General features: G+C 46.7%; 1 protein-coding gene across 5 annotated transcripts in view; it reads left to right on the top strand.

The window, feature by feature from the left end:
• Window positions 1-9,193: 9,193 nt before the first annotated feature.
• Window positions 9,194-14,021, top strand: part of RGS7 (regulator of G protein signaling 7) — a 496,565-nt gene continuing 491,737 nt past the window's right edge. For 3 of the 5 annotated variants that reach the window (XM_059412494.1, XM_059412493.1, XM_059412490.1), the window contains exons 1-2: window positions 9,194-9,392; window positions 10,410-10,538. In XM_059412494.1, the coding sequence (XP_059268477.1) occupies window positions 10,461-10,538 (78 nt within the window). In that variant the 5' untranslated portion in view covers window positions 9,194-9,392; window positions 10,410-10,460. Of the gene's footprint in view, window positions 9,393-9,607; window positions 9,694-9,835; window positions 9,964-10,409; window positions 10,539-14,021 lie in introns of those variants that run through there. The other 2 variants (XM_059412491.1, XM_059412492.1) reach the window with 2 other exon arrangements.

Raw genomic sequence — 14,021 nt, 5'->3', positions numbered from 1 at the left:
CCTTGCAATTTTCCCTTGTACGTGGTTCACTCTATCTTTTCAGCCTGCCTTGATCTCTTTGGGTTCCACTGCCATTTTCCAGTGCATTAGCTATTCCTCATAGCTCGGTGCGGTTTATAAACTTGGTAAGTGGGCTGTTTATACCTGTAATAGAGTCCCTGTGCACATGCCCAGTTAGAACAGGGGAATTGTAAGGTCAGAGTTCAGAATCTTCCCGAGATTCTGATTCTCCTTTCAGGTGCGTCCTGGACAATTAAGCAGTGCTCTTTCTGCTGACCTTATGTAGTCTGTCATTTAAACTCTGATCTTCCCATCACATTTATGAAGCTGCTCCAGAAGAAACCGCTGCATGCCCTGCTGAATAACAGACTTCGTTGTCCTGCAGGCCTCATCTGTCAGTCTAGAGACCATGCGTGCGGGCGACATAGAGCGGGTCTGTGTGACGCGCGGTTGGTGCGTCCTCGTTGCCCTCCGCGACCACCACTTCTCTCTTTCAGCTTTCAAAACTCACCCACTTTTTGATTGCTTAAAGACCAGACTTCTCAGGACGAGCTGTAGGTTCTTCACAGTCTGTCCCCAGTGTACGGACCGGCTTCATCTCCATCCAAGGCGCTTCCTCTTTACAACCAGCTGTACCAAACGGCGTGCTGTTCGTCAACCATCCATCTTTCCTCGTGTTGCTGGAATTTGGTACATTATTTTCTACCCACCTGAAGTGCTTCTGTGCTGTTCCTTCTCTCTGTCCATCTGGAAGATTCCCCTCAGTTTTAAAGACTCGGAAAATGTCCTTGATTCTCATCTCTGTGCTTTCCTAACACTTCGAATGCACATGTTCTGAATACCACGCGCTACAGGGACTGACCCATTGGTCCCTTCTACTGGCCTCTGTCTTGGGAAGGTCTGTTCATTACCAGAGACTAACTTGGTGCCTGGCATCACAGGGACTTAACAAACATTTCTTGAATTCTAGGATAAAGCTCTCCTATGGACAAGGCCTATGGACCAACGTAATTTGGATATCCATTTTCTCCCTTGAGGCAAATTGACTCTATTTTGCTATCATCTTTTCCCTCCACACTTTAGAAGTTCCTGAGAATTTCATTTCCAGATTCTCTGAGGGCAAATGACTGGAACTGCTCTGTGAGGCAAACTGTTTAAAACAATCAAGTACCCTTTTACTACTTCTTCCCTTAACCTGAGTCCTGGTTGCTTCTTAGAAGCACCATCACATAACGCGAGATTTGGAATGTTAGAGACTGGCTTGAAATCCTGGCTCTAATTCTGCTGAGCCGTGTAACCTCGAGAAAGGAAGCTTACTTCATCCATGTCTCGTTTCTCTGTTTATTATTTGAGGATTATCCCTCTCATCTTTATTATTTATTTTCTAATCATGTCTTCTATCATTTCCAATTTGAAGACTGTTAGCTAAGTGTTTAGAAACCCAATAGGAAATGAGTTGCTCTGTGTTTTCCCCTCCTTCTGGGATCACAACGCCAGTGGCCCCCCTCTGGCTGGCAGTGCTCTGCTCCTAGGCATCCACACACCAGTCCCCTGCCTGCTGAGACTCCAGATGTAGCCTGTTATGGCCATGCTTACCCATCCTGCAGGGGTGCTAAGTTGGATCCTTTGTTACACCGTTCTGATCCTGTCACTTGGGTTTTTACTACGTTCTGGATACCATACGCTGCCTGTTGGATGGACTGTTTTTTAATTACTGTAGCTCTAGCCACCCCTGGTGTCTGAGCTGCAGAAGTGATGGTCTGTTTCCAGACTACTGTTCTCCTGATGTGGTCAGTATGATCACTATCAGACTGTCTTTCCAAATAACTTCATTTGTCCTGGAATAAAAAGATTTGCACAGTAGAGGAAGAGAAAGCAGATGATGTAAGTTTTGTTTTATAGTCAAGGAAACTGGAGCTTGAGATGGTCGAGTCATTTGTCCCATGTGACCTAGATGTGAAACACTGCAGTCAGGGCTACAGCTCAGATGTGCCGATGCTGTCTTTAGTTCTCTTCTACAATTCCAAAAATGAAAGGGCAGGAGCTGAACTCAACATGTTCCTATTTCTTTCCACACATTACACAGTGTCTCACTCATAATATATGCTCAGCTAATTTTCCACCTATTTGAAAAATAAATGTATAACATTTAAAAATGGTGTCATTCTGGAAGTAATCTAGATCAGAGTTTAAACATTTCAACAGAAAGGAGAAAAGAACCAATTCCCGATAAGGACACATTTTTTTTTTTAAACTTTTTTTTTAATTTTATTTATTTATCAGAGAGAGAGAGGGGGAGAGAGCGAGCACAGGCAGACAGAATGGCAGGCAGAGGCAGAGGGAGAAGCAGGCTCCCTGCTGAGCTAGGAGCCCGATGTGGGACTCAATCCCAGGACGCTGGGATCATGACCTGAGCTGAAGGCAGCTGCTTAACCAACTGAGCCACCCAGGCGTCCCAGGACACATTTTAGTTTTTACTCTTCTCCCTTGCCAGCCCTCTGCCATTGCTATGGGAGCTCTACTTAGCAAGAAAATGGCCATAAAATGGACAAAAGGATTGTGAAAGTGGAGAGTAATTCATTAATGAGGGTATTGTGCTATAAATAATCGAGAGTTGACTACAGAGAAGAAGGTATTTAAAAAAAAAAAAAAAAAAAACTTGTCCTTGGGGTAAGATTTCTCAAACCACTTTTCTTTTTTTTCACTCTGCTTGTATCAATCTCAAATCAGTTATCCCCTAACATGCCAACGTAGTATCGTGAACAGTATTATCCCTTCAACATTGTTCTCCTCTTTCTGCTTGCCCGTGTCGCTCACAATTCTTTCGTGTAATAAAAGCCTCAAATTAATAAAGTGCTTTCTCCTAGAAATTCAAAATGCCTTTTCCACATTAGCATTTAATTAATTCTCAACTATTCCTCTGTGAAGTGGGTGTGTGGTGGGAAAAGAAATGATCCTTCCCCTTATGACACACAAGAAACAGGTTTGAAGGGTGGATCATTTTGATCCACAGTGAAACCTGATGCTAATTCAGTTTTGTTCAAAGCTGTTGACTGGATTCTTCTAGTCCATCCAGTCTTCCAACAGAATAATGTTTATGGATTTATTCACAATAGATGAGCAAATAATTATTGGGTGCCAACTGCACGCCTATCCTGTTCTAGACCCTGGGAATACAGCATTGAATAGGAGAGGAAAAAATCCCTGACCTCACAGAACTTAATTTCTTCTGAGGGGAGACAGACAACAAACACAGTCAATAAGTGAATAGTACAAAATGGTAGAAGGTGATAGATACTCTTAAAGGCAAATAAACAGGGTAATGAGAAAGGAGAGTGCAAGGAAAATACATAATCTTTTTTTTTTCCCCTCAGAGAGAGAGAGAGAGAGAAAGTCTGAGGGGTGGGGGCAAAGGGGGTAGAGAGAGAGAATCTTAAGCAGGCTGAGCATGCAGCCCGACGTGGGGCTCGATCTCATAACCCTGAGATCATGACCTGAGCTGAAACCAAGAGTCAGATGCTTAACTGATTGAAACCATTGAGGCTTCACCCAGGAGAGTACATAATCTTAATTAAGGTATGTAGACTAGGCTTCGCTGAGAGGGTGCTATCTGAGTCAAGAATTGAAGAAAGAAAGGGAAGTCTACCTGAGGGAAAAGCATTCCAGGCAGGAGGAACAGCCAGTGCCAATATCCTGTGGCAGCGGCATGCCTGGAATGTTGAAAGAATCAGGGAGGGCAGTGTGACTGGAACAGAGTGAGGAAGGAAAGTAGCATGCACTGAGGTCAGAAGAGGTAACATGGTGTCAGATCATGAGGACCTCATCGGCCTTTGGAAGATGCTTTGAGTGATGTGGGGTGTCTTTGGAGGACTTCACATGGAGAAGCGACACAACTTCATTTTAAAGAGATCATTGACTGCGACATTGAAACTAGATGTAGATGGGAAGTGATGGGGGCAGAGAAAGCAATTGGGTCTTTGTTTTCACCCAGGAGAGATTAAACCAAGGCTCAAACCAGGCTGGCAGCAGAGGGGGTGGTGAGAATTCTGGACATAGTTTGCAGGGAGGGCCCACTGGATTTGTAGATTAGACTGAGTGTGAATTGTGAGAAAAAGAAATTTCATCCTCTGAAGTAGACTGGAAACTTCCTTGGGCAAAAGTCACCTATGACATTTCCTTGCGTTCTTTATATGTACTCCAGGTGTACATGTTATATGACATATATGAAAACACATTCTTATGCACAACAAATAATCAAGTATCTGATCAATGAAAGGAGGGATGGAAGGACAGAAGGAGGTAGTTCACACTTCAGGGATTCCGGCATCCCCAGTGATTTGCAAAAATATACACCGTTTTTATGGGTTACATGGTGTCATCCCCCCAAAAGATAATTTTAGAGCGCTAACCCCCTGTACCTCACAGCGTGACCTTGTTTGGAGTTAGGGTCCTTAGAGAGGTAATTAAGTTACAATGAGGTCAGTAGGGTGGGCCCCAAATCCAGTATGACGGGTGTCTCTATACAAAGGGGAAATTTGGACACAGAGGCATCCACAGAAGTCGTTGTGAAGAGACACAGGGAGAGAGAGCCATGTACAAGCCAAGGACATTGGCCTAGAACAACTCTTTTTTTCAGAGGCCTCAGAAGGAACCAACTCTGTCTGCACCTTTATTTTTGGACCTTTAGTCTCTAGAACTATGAGACGATACATTTCTGTTTTTTAAGCCTCTCAGTCTGTGATATTTTGTTACAATAGTCCTAGCAAACTACTACAATGATGTCCAATATTTCCAAAATATAAATAAAATTCTACTCCCCCCCCCAAGATAAGACTGCTGAAGCTACAACAAAACAAACAAACAAAATAACAACAAAGGCTTTAAATATCATTATTTGGGGTAGAATTCTATTTACTTAGCAAAGTAACAGGGCTTTTACTTTTTAGAAGTTCTATCTGGCATGGAAAAAGAGGTGCATTATTACATTTTACAATTTAATTTGTGTGACAGAAGTATCACAAAACGTAGGGTCCATAAGGAAAATGACCAAAATGATTTTGGATGATGATAGCTGAGGACCACATATTTACATGGTTTTGGAAAGAAAAGAAACAGAAAAATATCCCACAATATCCATGCTGTTTGCTGTTTACAACGTAAAGGGCCATTATGTAGGAGCAAAGTACCAAGGAGAACATATTAAAATCTTATCGTCTAAGATCCAAATGGATTTTGAGAGATCTAGTCTAATTCCCTCAGGTTATGTCTGGAAAAAATGTGAGTCCTGGGAACATTAAGGTGATGGACATAATTTTGGTCCCAGTGCACAATAACACAAATGATGAGACTTAACAAAAGAAGAAAGAGTGGACTGTGCTAGTCCTTGAATCTTCCTCCATATTTGCTTTGCAACCAGAAGTAGCCATGAACCACCTTGAGTCATTAAGGCCCAGAGAGAAAGGTGTGCATTAGGTGTGCAGAGGGAAGACAGGTGTGAGGAGAGACGAGACACAAGAGAATGACAGGTGTCTTTCTGGGAGATCCTCAGATCTTCAAAAACTCATTCTGTTGCTAGCGGCATTTTTCACATGTTTTCCTAGGGGTTTGGATTCACACAGATGTGTGTTTGCATCCGGACTCTAATATTTAGAAGGTATACAATCCTGATCAAATTTCCTAATTTGAACGTCAGATTCCTTACGTTGCTTGTGGGGTGAATTTTGTCAGAAATGGTGAGAATATTTTAATGCATTTAGAAATGGTGTGACTTCAGGAAGTGGTAGTTTTATTATAGTAATTTTCCCAGTGGCCTTCAGAATTTGCCTCTGTGCCTTACTAGAAACTCCTTCCCTTACCACCTTCCATGTAGACCTCCTATTAGTCCTTGAAGAGCCTTGTTGGAACATCAACCCCTTTCATACTTCCATTGCATTCTCATGTGTCATTGGTTTCAAGGTTTTTGCCTCTCTAACTTGGATTTCTTGGGGACTAGTGAAAAGGACCAGAAGACCTGGATGTGAGCTCTGCCAGCCACTCAGTCTGAGAAGCAGAAGCACTATGAAAACAATGGAGTACGGGGTGCATTATGGGAACAAGACCTTACATAATTGTAAGGGAAGCAGGCGAAGTTATTTTCCAGAATAATGAATTGAAAGATCTGAGAAAGGACGCTACTAACCCCCCACCTGGGGTCTTAGGCAAGTGGACGGGCAAGTTGAAGCTGATGGGGGAGCTGCGAGGCCAGGCATGGCCAGGTGCAGGAGGGAGCCAGGAAGTGCAGCGGACAGAAAAGTCAATGAAAATCTGTGCTCTTTGTGTGGCTGCTGCCTGCCTCTGTAGGTCCACATTCAGGCTTTTTGCAAGGTGTGCGGAGCTACTCTTCCTCAGGGGTGGAACGAAATTTGGAAAATCTGAATGTGAAGTGAGGGAGAATAAGGACATGCTAGAACCTTCTGGGACCCAACACATACCAACACACAAACTTCAAAGACCTTCAGAGAGGAATAGGTGCTGTCTCACTCTTTTCCCAATCTTGCACAAATTCCTCTACTCACTTAACTACAGGGGAAGGGATGCTGGGAAATGTAGTTCCAGCTAATCAAGTTGACTGGTACAAACCACCACAGCCACTTAGTGGTTATGTGGGTCGAATGCGGCAGTTTGCTTAACATTGCTGATTGTCGCCTTCCTTATTGGTGTATTGCTACAAAAGAGATAACAATTATAACTAGGGCTTTAGAGGGTAAAAGGAGATAATAATGCAAACAATGTATTACTAAATATAAAAATTATATATCAGATTGTTGTGATTAGATACATTGACTCATTTAGATAACATGCATCTACTTGTGGGCTAGAAACTGTACTATGCCTGGGATATATGGCGTGAGCTAAACAGTATCTCAGGCTTCTGGGTGGCTCAGTGGGTTAAGCGTCTGCCTTTGGCTCATGTCATGGCCCCAGGGTTCTGGGAATCTGCCCCCATCAGTCGGTCCTGCTCCCTGCTCAGCAAGGAGTCTGCTTCTCCCTCTGCCCCTTTCCCTGCTCATGCGTGTGCTCTCTCTCTCTCAAATATTTAAAATAAAATCTTAAACAGACAGTATCCTTGTTATCATGAAGCTTATAAACTTAATCTTCTGCTGAAAAGTCAGTCAATATAATTGAGAATTCACTATTGGTTTAGTAACATGGAGGTTGTTGCCAGAATAAAATGGGTTCAAGACAAAATAAAAGGAAAGGAAGTTCTTGGTGCCAAAGGAAGCCAAAAAAATAGGGCAGAAGTAAGTGGAAAGTGTGTCAAGGGAGATTTTATACATAACTATATGTACATGTAGATATCTTCTGCAAGATTATGTCTATGCTGATATAGATATACATAGATCTATGTGATGGATGGATAGATGGATGGGGTCCTATGCAGCCGGGGTGTATTTTACACCCCGTGTATAAAATATACACAGTTGGCTCTATTTTATCTGCTAGATCCACCAGTCATGAGCACAGGCATGGCCCCCAACAGGATCAGAACCTTCGTCTTGTGTCTGCTTCCTTCCAGCAGTTCTTCCTTAAGAGGAACAATGGTCAAGCTGAGTGAGCATGCCTCGTTATTCTTTCCAGATACATTAATTCCATTCATGTCAACTTCCCAGAAGTAGACTGAGCAGAGGGGAAGAGAAAGGGGCTGAAGGGAAGGGGAAGAGGTAGGTCTGGCTACAGCAAGAGTTAAGGAAATAGTAGAGAAGTATTTTTAAAAATGGCAACTTTGGGGGCGCCTGGGTGGCTCAGTGGATTGAGCCGCTGCCTTGGGCTCAGGTCATGATCTCGGTGTCCTGGGATCGAGCCCTGCATCGGGCTCTCTGCTCGGCGGGGAGCCTGCTTCCCCCTCTGTCTCTGCCTGCCTCTCTGCCTACTTGTGATCTCTCTCTCTGACAAATAAAATAGATAAAATCTTAAAAAAAAAAAAAAGGCAACTTTGATGAAAAAAACAGCACAATTTCCAGAGCACGCAATGCAGAAATTTGGGCAACTGGAGAGGAGTGGGAGATGGGTCAGACTAGGGTGTGTGTGAAGGGGTTGGATAGAAACGTTTGCCTGGCAGTATTTAGAACAGAGAATAGGTTAGATAACTCTTTGCTCCTTGCGTGAAACCTGCCTGCCTGGGTGGGACTGGGGAACCGCACTGGACCCCATGGTTTGCTCTGAGCAGTCGTCCCTACTACCAGGGTAACTTCTGTTCTCCTCGGATTTAGGGGATTAAGAAGGGGCTGTCTCTGGATTATCTTTCGTCTTTCCCCCACACCTGGCCCCGCTGAGTTAAGAAAACTTCAGATATTTATAGCTTCCCAAATCTGCCCCGAAAAGCCAGAGACGCAAGTTTCTTGACTAGAATTGGGCCAGCCGTGATTCTTCTTCTTCCTGTCGTTCTAATCCTTAGAGGGGAATTAGTGACAGCGACTTGAAGACTAATTCCGGGGGATCAGCACCCCAGGTCCTCTCCGAAACCCGCGCGGGGGTGAGCGCGGGCAGAGGCGAGCCCTCGGAGCACCGCCGTCCCCGGGCGGCCGCGCGCAGCTGGGGACGGCCCTTCCGTGGCACAGGTGGCAGGTCTCCGCGGCGCCCGCAGCCTCCAGACCGGGGCCGTCTCTCCAACTTGGGAGGACGCTGTGCACGCCGCAGGCTGCGGGCTGAGCGGCTCAATCTGTCCTGGCCATTTCCTTCACTCCCAGGACTCCTCGTGTCTCCCCACGCTCGTCACTTAAGCGCAGCGATAATCAATCATCCGCTGCCCTCGCGCTGCCGGCGGAGTCCGCGGGCACGTGATGAAGCGCGGCGGCGGCGCGGGGCTCCCTCCACCCTCCATCCCTCCATCCGCCCGCCCGCCCTGCCCTTCCGGCGGCCGCTCGCCGCCCCGCTCGGGTCCCCAGGCCGCCCGCGGCGCGGACACCGGCTGCCGCGCGTGCTGTGCGCCCGCCGGGCCGGGGGCGCGAGAGCGGCCGGCGGGGGCGGCCGGCGGGGCGGCGAGCGCGGAGCCCGGGAGCCCGCACCTCTGGCCGCCCGGCCCACGTGACCGCCCCTCCTCCCGCCTCCCAGTCGCGCGCACGGGCCGGCGTCTCGGCTCCCGCGCGCGCTCGGCGGGTCCCCGCGCCCGGGAGCAGAGGCGGCGGAGCGAGCGGGCCGGCCGGGCGGCGGGGGAGCGGGGGGAGCGGGCGCGAGCGGCGGGCTGCCGGGGCCGCCCGTGCACGGCGGCGGTGGCCTGAGCCGCGCGGTTCCGCATCCGCCGAGGGTGATGAGGCTGCCCTGCCTCGCTGCTCCGCTTGCCGCCAGCTGACAGTGCCGGCACCCAGCCCGCCCCGGAGCGCAGACGCCGCGGGGCCGTGACCTTGGCCGAGGAGGTAAATAGGGGAGGTGGTTGGGGAGGAGGAGGCGGCGCCGCCCCGCGCGCCCCGCGCCCCCCGCCCCGCACCCACCCTCGCTCGGCGCCCCGGCGCGCGGCCGCCCCGGGAGCCCCGCGCCCCAGGCGGGCTGCGGGCGCCGCGCTCGCCCAGGTCCGCGGTGCTGAAACTGCTGCCATTTGTGCTGCCGGGAGAGCCGGGCGGCGGGAGCTGGGGTGGGGTGGGGGGGCTCCCGGGTTTGCTGCTCTTGGGCTGGTGGCGCTCAGGTTCCTGCAGGCGGGCGCGACCCACGGTAGCCCAGGTAATTGCCCCGAGGGTGGACTCCCACCGGGTCCTGGGGCGGAGACGGATTCTCGTGCCTTCTGGCGAAGCCGGGCAGCGTTCCGTCCGGACTTCCCAAGTGGAGTGGAAGAGGAGGGGACCCGGTGGCGGGCAGTGCGGGCGGGCAGGTGGAAGTGGGCGCAGCTCCTCGGGCTCCGTGTGGGAGACCCGCGGGGCGAAGGGAGAATGCCACGGGGATGGGCCTGCCTGCTGCGCTGCCTGCTGCGCTGCCGGCGGGGCAAGTAGCCAGGTACCTGGGAGCGAGTGTGCTGCCACAGGGGGCTGCCTTTCCGCCCTCTTGGGAGAACATCATCCAGATGCAAGTACTGGGAGACAGGAGAACTCTGTAGCGCAGGAATGGTAACCGTGGGTTTTGGAGGCGAGCGTCAGATACTTTTTAAGAGGAGTATCCTGGAGATGAAGTCAGTTAAAACCATAGCCAAGTGCTTATGATTGTCATTTCATACAACTCCCTGAGGGTACTGTAGGTGTAAATTCAGTTTTCTTTCTTTCTTTCTTTCTTAAATCTATTTCTGTGCCACTTCCTGCAGTCAGCCTGGACATGTAAGTCGTGTACATGTGCTCCATGTGCAGTGGGGGCTGTAGGTTATGAACAGGATTCAGATGCCTCCCCCCCACCCTCCCCCTTGAACACCACCATTCGCCTCTGACTGAAGTCTCCCTGGCTCTTTGCAGCGCGCACACCAGTAATTCCAGTATCTGAGAGCAGAGCAAGTGTGGGGTGACATGGCCCAGGGGAATAATTACGGGCAGACCAGCAACGGGGTGGCGGACGAATCGCCCAACATGTTGGTGTACAGAAAGGTAAGAATTTCTTCACTTTCTTGGAGAGAGGGAAACTTTCGGCTTCCTTGATTCTCCCCCTCCCCCCACTCCCGGGGGTAGAGTGTGTATCAATTTTGTCACCTGGTGGAGTTCCCAAATTGCCAAGTACTGCACAGCATACTCGGATGTTCTCACTGTGTAGAGACACAATGAACTAAATGAGGCCGGCCATCCTCTGCGCGCTCCTTTGTCTGCTGATTTCCTGTAGGTTAACCTGCAGCCAGAATTATCAGGAAGTTTGGGCATCCCACATATTTTCTGATACATGTGCTTTCATACATATGCATAATAATTATGCATAATAGTTTTCAGAAGTGCTTTCTTTGATGTACTCCCCCTCAGCCTTTGGGTTGTAAGGATTATGTAAATATATAACACGTTAGGAATGAAAAGACCACTTTGCAGTTCTGCAACTAGAGTGAATGTGTCTGTGAATCTATGGTTGGTTTAAAGATTTTACTTATGACTAAATAATTCTTTTTTTTTTTTTTTAGCCTAAATTATATTTTTTTACTATGGGTTATTTTTACGATTTTGTTTATGAATATTTCAATGCCACATGACCGTTAAACCTTTATATTTAGAGCTCCTCCCCCCACCACAAACCGATCTGACAGCTTTATACATTTTATAACAATGCTGTCAACAACAAACTTCTAGACACCGAGCAGCCATAATACAGATACATTTGAATACTGTGTGTGCTTTAGAATGGTTGCTTAGGTAACTTCATTCTGGTCACAACAATATTTTTAAAATGAAGGAAGCAGTATTCTTGATTTAACTTCTGTACCAGTCGTTTCTATTGCCTTTTATGCTGGGATTATTTTTCTTTAGCATATTATCTGTAGTGCTTATGGGGCATGATTTCTTTAGTTTATGTTAGCAGTGACAAAAAGGAAATCATACCTTGGAATCAGGAAGATTGTTAAAGGTTTCATCAGCATGAGCTCATAGGAGTCCCGGTGAAGTTTCTATATGTTCTCTCATGAATACAGCTGAAAAGCTGGATGCTACCTTCACCTGCACTCAATCTAAACTCTCCTGCGATGTGGATCAAAATCATTAAGAGGTGGTGGTGAATATGCATTTGAGGGAATATTGTTACTGCCTTAATGTGAAGGTTCATGGGCATCCTGACACAATGTTAGCATTTTTTTTTTTTCTCTCGGTTTACAGACAGTACTGTTTTATGTGTCTGGGACAATGCAGTATGATAGGAAATGAAAACTGGAGATTAGTTGCCTATTTTAGATTTAAAGCATCCCAGCTGGATAAATTAAGAACATAATCCACTTGAGCCTAAATTATTACTATTGTATTCCTACATCAATTGAAAAAACTGGGTATTTGCCACCCATTCTGTGTAGGGTTTGTTCTGAGAAGAGCTGTTTGGAGGGTAGTTGTGTGTTTTTAAGTAAGTTACCATGTTTTCTTTGTTTGGTATGCTTTTAACATAATAAGCAAGAGGTAGCAATGGTCAGTTCTGTAAATTGCGTGTGGAGAGCTGGACTTTTGGGTGTAAAACTACAGTGTTTAGCTACTTTTGTTCAGTCAAACATTGTGTTCTTTTTCTGGTTCTTTAGAGATAGATGAGGCTACATTGATCAGCCACCTGACGCTTACCTTGATTAGAAATAAACTCGGTGTGACACGAATCCATGTATCTCATTTAGTCAGTTATTATGAGAATAGATGAAAAAATGAGTCTAGGAGCTTTAGAAATAGTTACTAGATTATAGATTGCACCCAAGCTTCTTATCCCTCATTTTTAATTTATTATATAAATTGTTGTATAGCACCGAATTGCTGTTAGTGCTCCTGGTAAGTTAACAGACTGTGACTTAGGGAGGGACTATGATGCCTCATTCTTTCAAATGTTATTATTTGGTTGGTTAAGCCTGGAACTGCTTATGCTACTATTTTGCCCACCTTTTATTAGCTCTTTGTTTCGTATTAATGACACAATTTATTCTTAGAAAATATTTCTCGGAAAAATCGTTATTAGAAAAAAAAATAACTCAGTTCGGGGATTTGTACCCATACTGCGTAACTGCAGATTGCCTGTGTATTCTTTTATTGTCTAAGCACACATGTTTTGTGTTTGTGATATTCAGAATAATGTCTAAGTAGCAGATAATTTATGTAATGAAACATCGAAGTGGCCCATGTCTGTGTGGAGACATAGAGTCGGACTTCATGGTTTCATGTGATCCTTTTACCAGTTTCTTGTGTCTTCTATGGTCTGTGGACTTTATGTTTAATAAATTTTCAGTGGCAGCTAAATTGTAGTGCGAAGAGCAGCAGAGCTGGGGGTGGGGGTAGGACTTCTGGATGGTCCTAGGGTATTTCATTTGCTCCACCTGCTTAAAGGAAGAAACACGATGGTACAAATGCTTCTCCATCACGAAGTCAATTATCGGTTTGGAAAAGAACTTCTCGACCACAGTGCATTGCGCACTAGCAGGGCAGAGATGTTTTATCAGCTCGTGGGGGTTTTCTACTCTGCTTCACTGCTGCCACACTGTTCTTGGAAGTAGTAGGTCCTGGGCTAGAAACATTCGTAGCCTTCTCTCCGTTCCTCTCCCCCACAGGCCACCTCTGGTTTACTGTAAGGATTCTCCTAACTTCCACACCTGGAGGATATGCGTGCGCTGTTGCCATTTAGTCTGGAGTTCCCGTGAATGAACACAGGTGGTAGTGACCTTCCCGTGAGAGAGGGCTTCAGTGAATGTTTCGTAAAGTGGAAGGCCCAGCAAAGCGCTGGGACACAGGCCTTTCTCCTGTTTGTCAGCTGTCTCCCCTTTAGTGATTAGCCTCACTCGGATTGTAGGAGCTCCTCCAAATGAATGGAAATTTCCAAGGGTCTCTTTTTGGTGGAGAATCCTGGAGTGATGTTACAGGAAAATGCACAGTGTGTAGGATGACAATGCCCCAAGCAGAGTGAGGGCCACCATGGTGCCAGCTGGGGGCCACAGTTTGGCTGCCTCATGGTCAAGATTGGGACCTGCAGGTCAGACTGGGATGTCTGTGCGCAGCTTTTCTGGCTTAATGTAAGGGATCGCAGGTGGAAAGATGGGTGAAATACATAAAAGGGATTAAGAGATACAGACTTCCAATTATAAAATAAATAACTCGGGGAGATGAAAAGTATAATATAGTGAAATTAGTCAATAATATTGTAATAATGGGGGCACCTGGGTGGCTCAGTGGGTTAAGGCTCTCCCTTCAGTTCAAGTCATGATCCCAGGGTTCTGGGATGGAGCCCCACATTGGGCTCTCTGCTCAGCAGGGAGCCTGCTTCCCTTCCTCTCTCTCTGTCTGCCTCTCTGCCTACTTGTGATCTGTCTGTCAAATAAATAAATAAAATCTTAAAAAAAATATATTGTAATACTGTATGGTGATAAACGGTGTTGACACTTGGTGTGGTGAGCCCTGAGTAACAATGTAAAGCTGTTGTAT

Source organism: Mustela nigripes, chromosome 10, assembly GCF_022355385.1.
Source record: "Mustela nigripes isolate SB6536 chromosome 10, MUSNIG.SB6536, whole genome shotgun sequence".
Classification (NCBI taxonomy): domain Eukaryota; kingdom Metazoa; phylum Chordata; class Mammalia; order Carnivora; family Mustelidae; genus Mustela; species Mustela nigripes.
The sequence above is the reverse complement of the archived record's forward strand: the minus strand, read 5'-3'. Positions and strand labels throughout refer to the sequence as shown.